Source organism: Artemia franciscana, chromosome 5, assembly GCF_032884065.1.
Source record: "Artemia franciscana chromosome 5, ASM3288406v1, whole genome shotgun sequence".
Lineage (NCBI taxonomy): Eukaryota > Metazoa > Arthropoda > Branchiopoda > Anostraca > Artemiidae > Artemia > Artemia franciscana.
Genome location: NC_088867.1, coordinates 43,448,288 through 43,466,264, shown reverse-complemented (window position 1 = coordinate 43,466,264; position 17,977 = coordinate 43,448,288). Strand labels below are relative to the sequence as shown.

Here is a 17,977-nt window from a genome sequence, read left to right as displayed (position 1 = left end):
GTAATTTCTGTTCGTTTTAAGTTTTAATGTCGCTGCTTACTTTCATGTAAAAAAAAATTGTTTTTTTATTTAATTTCTGAACGTTTTTGAATCAATGCATGTTTTTATTTTGGCTCTCCGCAGAGGAATAATTAAAACGAAATTTGCATATTTATTTTTTTGGCTTAATGACTTTCTCATAGTTTTGATCGAATGATTTTGAGAAAAAGAGAGCGGGGGAGGAAGCCTAGTTGCCCTCCGATTTTTTGGCTACTTGAAAAGGCAACTAGAACTTTTAATTTTTTACGAATGTTTTTACTAGTAAAAGATATACGTAATTTACAAATTAGCCTACGTAATGAACTTTTGTATTCTCATGTTTTTATTACATGTATGAGGGGGTTCATCCCCTTGTTAGTACCTCGCTCTTTACACTAAAGCTTAAATTTTGTCCAAATTCATTAAGAATGGCCGCTGAATCACAAAAGCCGTAGAAAAAATAGATGAAATTACCAAAAATACTTTATAGTACAGGCAAATGGAGGTTTGACCCGAAACAAATTGCAACAGAAATGATTCTTACACCATCTTGTAGAGAAAAAAAACTGAACAACAAATCCATTTTCACATATTCTGAGTCGACGCGAAATAATCGTATTTTGGCTTTTAATGCGATTTTTTTACGTTTTCCGAAAAAAAATATAATTTTAGTATCCGACCGTTTTTCTTGAAATGAAGTATGATTCTGATCCAGAATGACAAGCTGAGACGGAAAATTAAGTCAGATTGGGTGTCTGGTGCAAAACAAAAAAGTTTCACTATCATCAATATGCGTTGCGGTAATATTTGTAAAGACAATCAATCGGCACTTGTTATTCAAGAAATGATCGGTTTTTCGTAAAAATACCTGAACTAGGCACTAGTATAAGACACTTCGAAGGCTACGTAATGCAATAAAAATGAAAATCGTCACATTCATCACTTAGTGTTTTAAAAATTTCAAAGTTTATTCCCAAGATTTGACTGAGAAATCAATTAGATGAAGACCTCAAGTAATGCCAGAAAGTCGAGTAGAAAACTAGTTCCGGTCAGTGACAGTCATAACACGTGTATGCGCCCAATACTGTTCCCCACCTTCTCAGCAGAAAAGCGATCGCTAGAGCAGTACGTGGACATTTACTTATTGACGCTGCGCTACACGCCATTCTGCTTTCTGAGGGTTTTGCCGACAACCAAGCTAGTGTTGATGAGCCAAGACTGCAATTCGAAGAAATTGTGGAACTCAGAAACCTATACGAGAAACTGATGAATAAGGAAGTAGTTGCTGAGGTTGCAGAAGGCAATCCTTCCTTAGAAAAAATACAGGAATTCATCAGCAGCAAGAGAAAAGAACTGCTCCAGTGTCGAACATCAAAGCTTTGGTTCCAGTATTTGGACATGGTTGCGATTCTACGAAACTTTGTAAAAGGGGAACGATCTGGGTCATGGGAGCTTTATTTGAAGTCTACCCCAGACATGTTACCTTACCTGGCGGCTGCAGGACTTTCATTGTTTTTGGAGAACTCCACCAGAAGACCACGGAAAAAGTGATTTGAGTGTCCTGGAGAATCAACTGGAGAACTGCGGAAAATCACTGTAAAAATCTATTACTATCTATCTATTTGACTCAATCATATAATCGATATATAAGATTTATAATTAATCGATATATAAGATTTATAATTAATTTTGAATGTTTTAGGTATTGGAGAAGGAATTATGGAGGAATTCTTGAATTTTGGCGAAAGAATGCCTGAAAAACAAAAATTCAAATTGTTTTTGATGTACGTCCAAGATTGGAATGCATATGACGCTAAAACATGGAATGGCTTAAATCCAAAGGTGGCAACAATGCAGGAAGTTTATGATAAATTCGAATTAAGTTCTGAATTTGCTGAGTTTACTGGGCGCGCCTTAGCCTTATATAGGTGAGGTTATAAATAGATAATTCTATAAATAAGTAAAATTATCATACTATTTATAAATTGAAGATTATATAGATAAGCGTGTAATATCATTATAGATAAAGATAAACATAATATCCAAGCTTTAAAACCATTACATATGAAAAGCAAAAAGCAAGATGGAACGGGAAAAAAAGGTGTAAAGTTGGGTATTTGGTAGGATTTTGGCTGTTTGTGTAAACCAGTGGTTCTCAGTCGATTTTGGGCTGAAATTCTGATGCCCTCTCGTGATACATAAATTTTTTAATTCAAAATTTTGCGTGTATTCACTTGAAGGAAGCTTAAAAGGTCATTACTTACGTCCTTTAGGGATATTCTATACTGAGTGAAAAATATTATTTGAATACAACACCTTTTATACAATGTATAACGTCATTGTAATACTGTCATGTATCTTTTTTTTTACTCTTTATATGTATTTGAATGTGACGTCGTTCACATAATTTTTTTATCTTTCAAATTTAAGGCTCTAAAGTAAAGTCAGCCGAAGGGTGCTCATTCTGCTCATGACTAACCAAAATATTACCATCCCCCACAGGTGGGGTCTGCACCCTATGTTGGGATTACGGGTGTCAACAGTTGGGCAATTGGATTACTATTTTGTAATTTAAGCGAGAAAATAACATTTTTATTCTCTAGAGGTTAGGTAAGAGTGGCAACAGAAATTTCACTAAGACGTAAATCAGGTAAAACAAAAACTAAATTGTTTTTTAGAGAATGGAAAATAACAGTATTAATTTAATGTCATGTACATTGTTTTGTATTCTCAGGTTTCTTTATAAATGAAAGAAAATTATTTAGACAAGTTCTCAAGTGCTCACTTCTAGTTAAAGTAGTAGTATTTTTGTTTCGTTCTCGAAAATTTGTTGTTAAAACACCAATGGAAAAAAAAGGTACGAACTTGGAATCGTTTATGTTTTATAATTAAATAAGGTTAGTAAGAAGGATTGAAGGTGTCAAACTTTGTCAAATATTCCTTAAAAGTTGCAAGGTGTGCAAACGAGGCGTTCATATTCATTTTCATATCTTTTATCCAGTTGCTTTCTGTGTTGTGCTCTGTGGCATTCAATCACAGTTGTATAATATATATATATATATATATATATATATATATATATATATATATATATATATATATATATATATATATATATATATATATATATATATATATATATATATATATATATATATATATATATATATATATATATATATATATATATATATATATATATATATATATATATATATATATATATATATATATATATATATATATATATAAACATTTGGTTTGTTTCTTATTTTCTTATTGTCGTTAGTTTTAGATTATTTTTATATATTTAAATTTTTTTTTTATTATGATTATTTTAAATTTTTAAGGGTCTAAATTCTGCTTTCCATCTATTACTACTTTTACTAACAACTCACCGCAGCACCAAGCCGCCTAAGGCCAACACAGTTACGCACTTTCCTCCTCCGTTTCAACCTTTTCAAAGCCTCCCTCCTTACACCCTCCGAGGAAGTTCCCATTTCCCTTAAATCTTTCTTTAGGAGATCCTCCCACCTAAAGCGCGGAAGACCTGGTGTCAGTTTAGCCCTTGACAGTTGTCCGAAAGGGACTAAATTCTACTTTCCATCATTGGCTCCATAACCATAAAGGATTTCTAAGGTAGAAGCCGGTATTATGGCTTTTCTTGATGTAGTTGAAACTCCACAAAAACTTTGGGCCGAAATTATAAAACAGCTTAACACTTTTAATAATAAAAAAAATTGAAAATGAAATCAAAAATGACTTTAAAATACTAATATACGTAGTTAAAAAAGGATGAAGACCTAATTATCACTTGAGCTGATAAAAGTAATACGATTGTAATAAGGAACAATGGTGATTACGAACGAAAAACGAATCCAATTATTTCGGGTAGCACCACTTATAGAAGATTGAATTTCCAAGCTAATGTGAAATTTCATGTTTTTCTTTCGCTTTTCTATTTTAAGCGTTTTTCTATCTCTCTCTTTTCTTTTTTTTAATCGTATGCCTTATGGTTTCTCACCATGGGTGATTGTACTAAACCAGTCGTTACTAAATCTTTGCGACAACAACTTCTGGCAGTGGCAATAAACAAATCAACACTTGCACACCTAGCAATAACACAAATAACAATAACATATGATGATACAATAACATAACACAAAAAATAGACATAGTAAGAATTATAATACAAAGATAATAGTACACATAATGACACAAAATATTTCACACATATAATTTTAATAAAAGTCTCAGTTGTAAGGTGAGTTCCAGGTGTACTTAGCTCTCTAGGACTACCAATCAAATATGTGAATGTGAGAAGCAAGAATGAATTAACATAACAAAAGTTTTTACTTCGTACTTAATTACTTACTTCAGACGAGGCACAGGCTATTCAGCCCAAATTGGCATCTAGAAGCTTCTTGACCATTTTTTGAAGAAGTGATCTGTTCTCTACTTGCGATCGAATGAGTTAAAACCACGATTTGTCCCACTTGTAGCTATATTTCTGGAAACTGCCTAGCGGTTCCAAGTCCTTCTACACGATTTTCTACCATAACTTAATCTGGCCTCCTGTTGGAGGGAGGCGCTGCAGTAGACTTGTTTGGATCTCATCTGTGCGTCCCACGACATTGCCAAACCACTTAAGGCATCTTTTCTTGGTCATAATGGACATTATAATTCTTTTTGACTAACCAACTAAGGTTTAATATTTTATTTTCCAGAGATGATACATACTTGCTGCGTCCTGCTGGGGAAACTCTTAAAAGGATTAAAGTGTACAGCAAGTCTCTGGCTCTCTTTGGTGAACCAGGGACGCTATGGCTCATTGAGGCTAGCCTAGGCAATCCATGGAATCATCGAGATGATTTCATGCTACATGAAAGCATGGATCTAGGATTTGCTGAGTAAGTTATAGCTTAGTGTTTTCTTTTATTTACATTTATGATTGTTAGGATTTGAATCATTTCGATATCTTAATTGTTTCTGGGGCTATGCGACTCTCCAGAATCAAACTATATCCCTGAGAACACTCGAAAAATTTTCAGCTACTGTAGTTAGTAGCTAACCAGGTTACTGACCGCTTCTACACCGGTCCTTAATAGACCAATTAGCTCAAAATTTTATGCTTAACCTAATTAGAGAATTAGGTTATAGCCTAATAGCTGCAACCATGCAAATGTGAACTGTGGGCTCAAATTTTCTAACCATATTTTTTTGGAAGACATTATGCTAATTGCTGCTTCAAGAATGATATACTTCTACCTAATATCCAGTTTTATAATTCATTATAAAACGGTTAGGAAAGAAAACGCTCAAGTATTTAAAGCCTGAAACCCATTATTAGATCCATGTTGAACAATAAAACCACAGTCAAAAACACTTATTTGAGGATTTATTTCTTCGGAAATTATTTTTGAGTTTTTGTTACCTTTGTTTAAATTGATGATTGGGGGCTCATTTGGCAGATTTTTTTCTTTATTTGATTTTTGAAAAATAGTAGTTCATTGTGCTAGATAGAGGAAGAAATGGCACTTATGTTGTTATTGTATTTGTTTTCTTTGTCATCACTAAAGACCTACTCGAAAGTCATATTCTGATGACGAGGTGCTCATTTGAAAGGTATTTTTCTTTGCCAATCCGGTTCTTACATATCCCTATTGACTGCATAAAAGCGAAGTGAATTTGGACACGAATCTGACAAATTTTAATACCATCTCCAAAATAAGTGGGACTTATTTGAGCTAGGAGGCTAGTTAAATTCTTTGAAAGAGGTCTTGTCAAGGAGATTGCCTGACATGGACAAAAAAAGCCATCGTTCTAAACGTAATGCTGCCACTTGAAGTTGAGCCTTATTATCTTCTTATCTGATAATGCTAAAGGGCTTGGAAAAAATATTTTTTGTAGCACTTCAAAAGATGATTCATTGAGATACATAAGTACTAATATAGACACCTCACTCATCGTTGTCCCAGATTCGGTGCTGGCAATAGCCACTTTGGTGTGTCATGGTGAGATGGATAGGGCCAGAAAGGTGGTCAGAATCCTGATTTCTTTAGGATCAGTTAAAGCAAATTCTATTACCATCTCAAAAATTTGGGGGATTGCCTGAAAAGGGAGACTCCTTGGACTCTATTTATAAAGGCCCTTTCAAAGATTTAATTCTTGGATCAAGGATCTTGGTTTCTTGGCTTAGATAGACAATGCCCCCCTTATATCTTTACGCTTTCTTTTAGTTTTATCCACCGCACGGGTCAAATCAGAATTCTTGAAATAGCAACCAAAATTTTCTACCATAATATCTAATACTTTAACCTTAATTTCAATAAATAAAACAAAATATCCCATGTGGTATTGTTTGTTAGATCCGACTTGTATATATATATATATATATATATATATATATATATATATATATATATATATATATATATATATATATATATATATATATATATATATATATATATATATATATATATATATATATATATATACATATATATATATATATATATATAATATATATATATATATATACATATATATATATATATAATATATATATATATATATATATATATATATATATATATATATTATATTATATTATATATATATATATATCTAACAAACAATACCGTATGGGATATTTTCATGGGAACTACTGCTCCTAACAACTCACCGCAGTAAAAAGCAGCCTGAGGTTGACACAGCTACGCAGTCCTCCGTCCTAATCTATTCAAAGCCTCCCTCTTTACACCCTCCCAGAAAGTAACCGTTTCCCTTAAATTTTTTATTGTGACATCATTCCACCCCAACCGAAGATAACCTGCTTTTCGTTTAGCCCTAGACGGCTGGCCGAAGAGGACAATGTTCGGCAATATGTCACCCTTCATCTGCACAACGTGCCCTAGCCACCTCAACTTTTCTTTCATTATAGTCTTAGAAAGTGAGATTAAACCACACATTCTGTACAGTCTACTACTTGAGATACGGTCAGTCAGTCGGGTACCCAAAACAATCATTAGGCAATTTCTCTGGAAAAAATCTAGAATTTATTCCTCTGCTTTTCGGAGTGCCTATGCTTCAGAACCATATTTGTCCAGTATATTCACTGTAGGTTTCAATTGTCTAACCCTGATTCGCAGACCTCTAAAAAATAATTTGTATTATCTTCATTATTGCTGTTGAAACTATAAAGAAGTTGTTTTAGGTTAGTTCAATTACTAGCTTTATCTGTTTCATTACATCAGACTACAAATTAAGAAACGAACAAAAATTAAATATTGAGAGAAACAGTTATTGTGAGAATTGTCAAGGCTTAGAGTGAGTGAAAATGACTGAAAAGGAGGGAGTCGTGTTCACTTGAACACGTCGTGTTCAAGTGATTCCTTATGATCTTCTGAAAACTTATTACAATATGATGGATTCCCAACTGATAATTTGCCTACGAGTAAAAGAAAAATAAAACATAAAAACAGGAGTATTCTTGTAGTTTTATAACGTTAATGTAAAAATACCTTCTTTCTTGTAAAGTACAAGGAATCATTAAACGATTGTGAGTCAGAGGTTTAGTAAAGTGAGTGGCTACTTTCGGATCAGTTTTTGTTATTTTCAAGTTTTAGCATTGCTTCTACTTATATCTGAAAAACGAAAAAAAAAAAATCCTTTTTCGGTTATTTGTAAGCAGGGATGACATTATTTCTCAATTTTTGTTTCATTTCTTGTAATATCCTCGTTGAGTAATATTTCTTCTTTTAGTTTTTATGGCACTTGGTATTTACCAAGTGACGTATAGCGATCGCAAATTATGTCGGTCTGTCGGTCTGTCATTCCCAGTTTTGCTAGTTTAGGCTCTTCCAGATAAGCTAGGACGATGAAATTTGGCAGGCGTATCATGGACCAGTCCAGATTTAATTAAAAATAATCGTTTCCCTGATTTTATCATCTAGGGGGGGGTCGGCTTATTCGGAAAAATTTGAAAAAAATGAGGTATTTTTAACTTATGAACTGGTGATCGGATCTTTATGAAATTTGACAACTAGAAAGATATCGTGTGTTAGAGCTTTTATTTTAAATTCCGACCGGATCCGGTGATATTGTGGGGAGTTGGAGGGGGAAACCTAAAATCTTGGAAAACGCTTAGAGTGATCGGGATGAAACTTGGTGGAAAAAATTAGCACAAGTCTTAGGTACGTGATTGACATAGCCGGAACAGATTCGATCTCATTGGAGTAATTGGGGGGGAGGGTTAATTTTGAAAATTAGAAAAAATGAAGTATTTATAACTTACGAAGGAGTGATCGGATCTTAATGAAATTTCATATTTAGAAAGACATCTTAACTTAGATCTCTTATTTGAAATCCCGACCGGATCCAGTGTCTTTGGGGGAGTTGGGGGAGGGGCTGGAAATCTTGGAAAGCGCTTAGAGTGGAGAGATCAGGATGAAACTTGGTGGAAAGAATAAGTACAAGTCCTGGATACATGATTGACATAATCGGGCTGAATTTGCTCTCTTTGGGGGAGTTGGGAGTGGTGTTAATTCGGAAAAATTAGAAAAATCGATGTATTTTTAACTTAAGAACGGGTGACCGTTCGTAAGGTATTTTTAATTTGATATTTACAAGAACCTTTATGTCTCAGAGCTCTTATTTCAAATCCCGACTAGATCTGGTGACATTGCGGGGAGTGGGGGGTTGGAGGGGGAAACCGGAAATCTTGTAAAACAATTAGAGTGGAGAGATATGGATGAAACTTGGTGGGTAGAATAAGCAAATGTCAAAGATACGTGACTGACGTAATTGGACTGTATCCTCTCTCTTTTGGGAGTTATGGGGGTCCAGAGCTTTGGTGAGCTCGGTGCTTCCGGACGTGCTAGGACGATGAAAATTGGTAGGTGTGTCAGGGACCTGCACAAATTGACTTGATGAGGTCATTTTCCCTGATTTGACCATCGGGGGGGGGGCTGAAGGGAGAAGAAAAATTAGAAAAAATGAGGATTTTAACTTACAAGTGGGTGACCGGATCTTAATGAATTTTGATATTTAGAACGACCTCATGTCTCAGAGCTCTTATTTTAAATCCTGACTGGCATTAAGCCTCTGATTTTACTTTTAAATTAATCTATTGATTCTTAGAATCTTGGTAGAGCTCATGCCATATGAGCTCTTGGCTCTTGGCTCTTCCGACCTTGTCACAAGTGCCATATGAGCTTTTAGCTCTTGTTTCATATATTCGGCGATCGCTGGTCTTACTATGTATGTCTATAGTAGCCAAACGGGAAATTTGTTTTGAACATATTAGCTACAGTATAAAACAATAAAGTTTGTTCTAAATTTTAAGACTAATTATTTGATAAATGAAATCGAAGTACATTTAATACTGTGATATTGCGGTCCAATTATAATGCAAATTAGTCTTTGCAGTAATTTTTTGCTGCACTATAGATTGTCGTCTTATGGGTTCCTGGGAATGAGATAGGGGTTTAACCTATTTTGGCCACTCTGTGGGCAAATTTATTTGGAACTGTAGAAAGTGTATATTATTATATAAGTATCCACATTTTGCAAGGGCACATTTTATATTCATATTTTTATCAAAACTTCTTGATTTCAAGCTAATTCAGATGTTGGTTTGTTTCATTTAATTTTTTTTTTTTTTTTTTTTTTTTTTTTTTTTACTGTTTTCGATTTTTGAACTTGATAGTAATAAAATATTTTGTTTACGGTGATGGATTTTATTTTTGTAGTAGTTCTTCATTACACAATAGATTTTTTTTTTTCTTGTGCCTTCCTTGGAATGAGATTAGCTTCTGACCTATTTTGGCCACTCTGTGGGCAAATCTATTTGGAACTGTAGAAAGTGTATATTATTATATAAGTATCCACATTTTGCAAGGGCGCATTTTATATTCATATTTTAATCAAAAGTTCTTGATTTTAAGCTAATTTAAATGTTGGTTTGTCTCATTTAATTTTTTTTTTTTTTTTTTTTTTTTTTTTTTTTTTTTTTTTTTTTTTTTTTACTGTTGTTGATTTTTGAACTTGATAGTAATAAGATATTTTTTTTACGGTGATGGATTTTATTTTTGTAGTAGTTCTTCATTACACAATAGATTTATTTTTTCTTGTGCCTTCCTTGGAATGAGATTAGCTTCTGACCTATTTTGCCCACTCTGTGGGCAAATTTATTTGGAACATAAATGCCCTCTGATTTTGCTGCAAATTAATTTTTGCAGTAATTTTTCGCTAAACAATAGGTTGTCTTCTTATGCCTTCCTGGGAATGAGATAGGGTTTTGACCTATTTTGGCCGCTCTATGGGCAAATCAATTTGGAACATTGCCCTCTAATTTCACTGCAAATTAATTTTTGCATTAATTTTTTACTACACAATAGATTGTTTTCTCGTGCCTTCATGGGAGTGAGATAGGGGTTTAACCTATTTTGGCCGCTCTGTGGGCAAATTAATTTGGAACATTGCCCTCTAATTTCACTGCAAATTAATGTTTGCAGTATTTTTTTACTACACAATAGATTGTTTTCTCGTGCCTTCCTGGGAGTGAGATAGGGGTTTAACCTATTTTGGCCGCTCTGTGGGCAAATTAATTTGGAACATTGCCCTCTAATTTCACTGCAAATTAATTTTTGCAGTAATTTTTTACTACACAATAGATTGTTTTCTTGTGCCCTCCTGGGAGTGATATTGGGCTGAGATCGGCGGCATAGGAAAAAAAAAACTGGGACAAAACCAAAGTGTTGCTCTCGCAACACAATAAAATGGCAAATCTTGTCCTTTTCATTAATGTGCCCTAAGGATTTCCAGTATCTGCATCTGTGGGTTTAATGTTGTGGCAGGTGGATTATTTTTAGATAAGTATTTTATTTCTAACTAATATTATTTTTATCATAATTTCATTTTTGTTATTGTTGTTATATATAGCATTTTTGAATGAAATATTATATTTGTGTATTTAAGTATATTTTTTTTTAGATATTAAAAAATGTATAAAAAAAACTTGTCGGTGCCGCTAATTTGAAATATATAGTCTCACCTGTGACTAATAGAACTATATACCGGTTTTAGCCTGAGAAAATGGTATGATTTCAATAGAGATAGAGATAATTTCCATAGTCTATTCACGAAGCCAGTAGACGAAATTATTATGGAAAACGGCAAAGCAGTTGGAGTTCGTTCTGGTAAAGAGACAGCTAGATGTAAACAAGTGTACTGTGACCCCAGCTATGTTCTGGACAGAGTAGATCAGTTCAATCGAGTCATCCGCTGCATTTGCTTATTATGGGGAAATAATAGAAGATCAGAAGATCATCCTTACATAGAAGATCCAAACAGAAGATCAGGACGGCTGATTCTACCCGGGAGTGAGTTGAATAGGGATTCGGGTAAGCAATTTAAAAACTCAAAATAAGCTTGTTCCTTTGTCCTTTTCTTCCAATGTCAAAATTGTCCATTGTCTCCCATTGTCCACAATATCCTTCTTGACAGTTCCTGGCACAAAGGATGCTTTATCCACAAAACTGATCATACCCAAGAAACAGGTCAATAGGAGGAAAGCAATTTAAAAACACAATATACGCTTGTTTCTCATGGTCCAAGGATGATGGTAAAATTTAGCATTTTTGGAGTTTGTTAAATAATCAAGGTATCCAAGCTTTCATAATAATTAACAAGTAATTCCTTAGTAGAATACGGACTGCAAATATATAATTCTATTAAATGTAAATATATAAATCTTATTAATTACTAGCTGTTGGGGTGGCGCTTCGCGCCACCCCAACACCTAGTTGGTGGGGCGCTTCGCGCCCCCCAAGCCCCCCCGCGCGCATAAGTCGTTACGCGCCATTGTAGTTGTGTCCCTGTATCCCACCTGTGAATAGAGATAGATATAAATATATGTTTTAACTACGTAAAACATGTGAATATACAACATTCTTCGCTGTCCCATTGTCTTTGCATATAAATAGATTGTCAGGTTTACTGACTCTTGAACATGCAACATATAATTGTCCATGGGAAAATCAGTCCGTATTCAGATCTATACCTCATTATTCTAATGATGTGTCCCTGTGTCCCGGTCGTCATTTATATTCCCTGTGTCCCGGTCGTCATTTGTGTCCCGGTGTCCCCGGTCGTCATTTATATATCCCGCCTGTGCCCCCGGCGTCCCCATTGTAGTTGTGTCCCTGTTTCCCGGTCGTGATTTGTGTCCGGGTGTCCCAGTCTGTAATTTCTCTTTGAGGTTCCCGGTCGTCATTTATATTCCCTCTGTCTCGGTCGTCATTTGTGTCCCGGTCTGTAATTTCTCTTTGAGTGTTTTTTCTTTTTAGTTTTTTTTAGTTTTTTAGCTTTTTCTTTTTTCAGTTTTCTTTTTCTTCTTTATTTTTCAGCGTCACTATGAAGTACATATTGCCGAACCTTTGTTTTTTTAACTTAAATATGGTAGGCGTTGATGACCTTATCCAAGTCAAAATCCCAAACCCAATCATCATCGCTATCATTTTCAGTTTTGATATGTTTTGACTCTCGCTGTCCAGGTGGATTTTCATCTAACTGCGCGGTTTTGCGTCCTTTAGCCGCAAGCCTGTTTTCTTGCTGTTCTTGTGATTCCTCGGCACACTTTCTTTCCTTACTTTCTCTATCAGGCGCAAGCTTGTTTTCTTGCTGTTCTTGTGATTCCTCGGCGCGCTTTCTTTTCTTACTTTCTCTATCAGCAGCAAGTTTTTTAGCATAGACTCTTTGAGCAGCTTCCTCGGCTGTTGCCATTGTAGGTTCTTCAGTCATTTTACAATTAAACGTTTTTCCGTGAACGAATGTCTTAAATACCTTTAATGACGTCATCGTCATAACAAACATGACGACAACTAACTTCATGACGTCAGTCGACACACAAACATGACGTCGCACCGCCACCCCCCAAGCCCCCCCGCGCGCGTAAGTCGTTACGCGCCATATTAGTTACGCGCCATTGTAGTTGTGTCCCTGTATCCCACCTGTGAATAGCGATAGATATAAATATAAGTTTTTAAATACGTAAAACATGCGAATACACAACATTCTTCGCTGTCCCATTATCTGTGCATATAAATAGATTGTCAGGTTTACTGACTCTTGAACATGCAACTAATAATTGTCCATGGGAAAAACAATCCGTATTCAGATCTATACCTAATTATTCTAATGATGTGTCCCTGTGTCCCGGTCGTCATTTATATTCCCTGTGTCCCGGTCGTCATTTGTGTCCCGGTGTCCCAGTTTGTAATTTCTCTTTGAGTGTCCCGGTCGTCATTTATATTCCCTGTGTCCCGGTCGTCATTTGTGTCCCGGTGTCCCGGTCTGTAATTTCTATTCGAACAATCCCTATGTCCCGGTCGTCATTTATATATCCCGCCTGTGCCCCCGGCGTCCCCGTTGTAGTTGTGTCCCGGTCGTCATTTATATTCCCTGTGTCCCGGTCGTGATTTGTGTCCGGGTGTCCCAGTCTGTAATTTCTCTTTGAGGTTCCCGGTCGTCATTTATATTCCCTCTGTCTCGGTCGTCATTTGTGTCCCGGTCTGTAATTTCTCTTTGAGTGTTTTTTCTTTTTAGTTTTTTTTTAGTTTTTACCTTTTTTCTTTTTTCAGTTTTCTTTTTCTTCTTTATTTTTCAGCGTCACTATGAAGTACATATCGCCGAACCTTTGTTTTTTTTTAACTTAAATCTGGTAGGCATTGATGACCTTATCCAAGTCAAAATCCCAAACCCAATCATCATCGCTATCATTTTCAGTTTTGATATGTTTTGACTCTCGCTGTCCAGGTGGATTTTCATCTAACTGCGCGGTTTTGCGTTCTTGAGCCGCAAGCCTGTTTTCTTGCTGTTCTTGTGATTCCTCGGCACGCTTTCTTTTCTTACTTTCTCTATCAGTCGCAAGCCTGTTTTCTTGCTGTTCTTGTGATTCCTCGGCACGCTTTCTTTTCTTACTTTCTCTATCAGCAGCAAGTTTTTTGGCATAGACTCTTTGAGCAGCTTCCTCGGCTGTTGCCATTGTAGGTTCTTCAGTCATTTTACAATTAAACATTTTTCCGTGAACGCATGTCTTAAATATCTTTAATGACGTCACCGTCATAACAAAAATGACGACAACTAGCTTCATGACGTCAGTTAACACATAAACATGACGTCACCCGAAAGACAGACCCACACAGACACAGACAACTTATTTTTATATATATAGATTAATAAATATCTTAATGTTAAATAATTAATCAACATTATTTGATTTATTAGATCATGTAACAGGTTTAATAAATATATTCAGTTGGAAATGGCAAAATTTTTTATTTATCGTTTGTTTTTTGAAAGATCTGAACCTAAAACTTTTAAGAGTTAAAATTTTTTTTTTTTTGTAAATTAAGCCCTTTCATTCACAAATTGGAATTCTCAGAAACAGTTCAAAAACATGCTTTTTTTAATGAGAGGACTCAAAAATATCCGTAGGAGTCGCACTTTTAACACAAAGAAGACATATGTTGTCTGGTTAGGAAATTGAGCATTGTCATTTATTATGTTGAGACACATATTGCATGAATGATACAGTGTTGGAAGTGTAGTAACAAATATTCATCGCCATCTAGAATGAGAAAAACATATTCTAATGAGATGTCCACTGGGAGTAATATTTCAAAGAAATAAAATACGAAAATACAAGTGAATTATTTGAGTTTTCTTTTTAATTATAGTCATGTTTTTATTATTATAAAAACAAGTTTCACAAATTGTGTATTTCGAAACCCATTTTCTCTCTAAGAAATTGCTATAATTTTAAAATCTATCTGCAAGGGTATAATAAAAACGCGGAATCATTAAGTTATAGCTTCCTGCAAGGCGAGGAAGGCTATTTTACTTAGGGAAATAATATAAAAAATGGTTACCTTAGTTACTGCAGTGACTCCAGAGGCACATAGCGTGTCAGTGAGTAGCCTTCGGTCTTCACTCAAGTGGGCCGCTGCGTAGATGTCATCCCAGTCTTAGATCAGACTCGTCTGTAAAGCTCTTTTGTCAATTTCGACGTCCTATGGAGCGTGTTCTTGGGTCTTCGATGGTAACGGTTGTCTTCTGGTTGCCAGTGAAGGATCATTTTAAGAAATCTATGATCTGGCAGACCTTTGTTGTTTCTCAACAGATGTAATTTTTTTGAAAATAAAGACGACATGAAGAAAACAAACACAATAGGCATACATTAATCTAAATTTATTACTCCTTTTTGAACAAATTACAGTTTGAATTCAGCTGCCATTGCGTTTATATATTCACTATCCTCCCGCCTAGGGATTCTTCTGGGGGAGGAAAAATTGTATTCAAAAGAAAAGAAGATATTTCGTATAGGTAGCTGTATGTTTTAGAGGGAAAGGCAAGAAAAGGTAGACGACAATTCAATAGAAGAATTTTTTTTTTCTTAGTTAATGATTGGGATGTGTAGTCTTGAGAAAATATTATATATATACTAGCTGTTGGGGTGTCGCTTCGTGCCACCCCAACACCTAGTTGGTGTTGGGGTGGCACCCCCCCCCCAAGCCCCCCCGCGCGCGTAAGTCGTTACGCGCCATATTAGTTACGCGCCATTGTAGTTGTGTCCCTATGTCCCACCTGTGGAAATAGATATATATATATATATACTAGCTGTTGGGGAGGCGCTTCGCGCCTCCCCAACGCGTGTAAGTCGCGTAAGTCGTTACGCGCCATATTAGTTACGCGCCATTGTAGTTGTGTCCCTGTGTCCCACCTGTGAATAGAGATAGATATAAATATATGTTTTTAACTACGTAAAACATGCGAATATACAACATTCTTCGCTGTCCCATTGTCTGTGCATATAAATAGATTGTCAGGTTTACTGACTCTTGAACATGCAACGTATAATTGTCCATAGGAAAAACAATCCGTATTCAGATCTATACCTCATTATTCTAATGATGTGTGCGCCACCCCAACAGCTAGTTGGTGGGGCGTTTCGCGCCCCCCCAAGCCCCCACGCGCGCGTAAGTCGTTACGCGCCATATTAGTTACGCGCCATTGTAGTTGTGTCCCTGTGTCCCACCTGTGAATAGAGATAGATATAAATATATGTTTTCAACTACGTAAAACATGCAAATATACAACATTCTTCGCTGTCCCATTGTCTGTGCATATAAATAGATTGTCAGGTTTACTGACTCTTGAACATGCAACATATAATTTCATGGGAAAAACAATCCGTATTCAGATCTATACCTCATTATTCTAATGATGTGTCCCTGTGTCACGGTCGTCATTTATATTCCCTGTGTCCCGGTCGTCATTTGTGTCCCGGTGTCCCAGTTTATAATTTCTCTTTGAGTGTCCCGGTCGTCATTTATATTCCGTGTCCCGGTGTCCCGGTCGTCATTTGTGTCCCGGTGTCCCGGTCTGTAATTTCTATTCGAACAATCCCTGTGTCCCGGTCGTCATTTATATATCCCGGCGTCCCCGTTGTAGTTGTGTCCCGGTCGTCATTTATATTCCCTGTATCCCGGTCGTGATTTGTGTCCTGGTGTCCCAGTCTGTAGTTTCTCTTTGAGGTTCCCGGTCGTCACTTATATTCCCTCTGTCTCGGTCGTCATTTGTGTCCCGGTATATATACTAGCTATTGGGGTGGCGCTTCGCGCCACCCCAACACCTAGTTGGTGGGGCGCTTCGCGCCCCCCCCCAAGCCCCCCCGCGCGCGTAAGTCGTTACGCGCCATATTAGTTACGCGCCATTGTAGTTGTTTCCCTGTGTCCCACCTGTGAATAGAGATAGATATAAATATATGTTTTTAACTACGTAAAACATGCGAATATACAACATTCTTCGCTGTCCCATTGTCTGTGCATATAAATAGATTGTCAGGTTTACTGACTCTTGAACATGCAACATATAATTGTCCATGGGAAAAACAATCCGTATTCAGATCTATACCTCATTATTCTAATGATGTGTGCGCCACCCCAACAGCTAGTTGGTAGGGCGCTTCGCGCCCCCCCAAGCCCCCCCCCCCCGCGCGCGTAAGTCGTTACGCGCCATATTAGTTACGCGCCATTGTAGTTGTGTCCCTGTGTCCCACCTGTGAATAGAGATAGATATAAATATATGTTTTCAACTACGTAAAACATGCAAATATACAACATTCTTCGCTGTCCCATTGTCTGTGCATATAAATAGATTGTCATGACTCTTGAACATGCAACATATAATTTCATGGGAAAAACGTATTCAGATCTATACCTCATTATTCTAATGATGTGTCCCTGTGTCACGGTCGTCATTTATATTCCCTGTGTCCCGGTCGTCATTTGTGTCCCGGTGTCCCAGTTTACAATTTCTCTTTGAGTGTCCCGGTCGTCATTTATATTCCGTGTCCCGGTGTCCCGGGGACTGTCTGTGGGACTGTGTGTCTGTGTTGTATTTTCCCCTCTTTTTTTTCTAGTTTTTTTTTTGGTTTTTACCTTTTTTAGTTATTTCAGTCTTTTTTTCTTTTTAGTTATTTTTGCAGTTTTTACCTTTTTATTTTTTTTTATTTTTATTTTGTTTTAGTTTTGTTTCTCTCCTTTATTTTTCAGTTTTTTTTCTTTTTTTCTTTATTTTCTTTTTTTTCTATTTTGGTTTTTTCAGTTTTTTAGCTTTTTAGTTTTTTTATTAGTTTTTAGTTTTTTTTTTCTTTTTTGTTTTTTTTTTGTAATTTTTACCTAGCCGGTAATTTTACCTTTACCATCGGCTTGTATACTTTCGTTTTTGAATTGGTATATGATGAAATAATTCAGACGTCATATGCGGACAGACAGACAGACAGACATAACACATAAACAACTTATTTTTATATATATAGATATATATATATATATATATATATATATATATATATATATATATATATATATATATATATATATATATATAT

At 35.7% G+C, this 17,977-nt stretch overlaps 1 protein-coding gene across 4 annotated transcripts in view; it reads left to right on the top strand.

The window, feature by feature from the left end:
* LOC136027457 (rab GDP dissociation inhibitor beta-like) overlaps positions 1 to 17,977 on the top strand; it is a 91,466-nt gene that overhangs the window by 55,558 nt on the left and 17,931 nt on the right. For 3 of the 4 annotated variants that reach the window (XM_065704740.1, XM_065704739.1, XM_065704743.1), the window contains 3 exons: positions 1,721 to 1,946; positions 4,746 to 4,928; positions 11,110 to 11,426. In XM_065704740.1, the coding sequence (XP_065560812.1) occupies positions 1,721 to 1,946; positions 4,746 to 4,928; positions 11,110 to 11,426 (726 nt within the window). The remainder of the gene's footprint in view (positions 1 to 1,720; positions 1,947 to 4,745; positions 4,929 to 11,109; positions 11,427 to 17,977) is intronic. The other variant, XM_065704742.1, reaches the window with a different exon arrangement.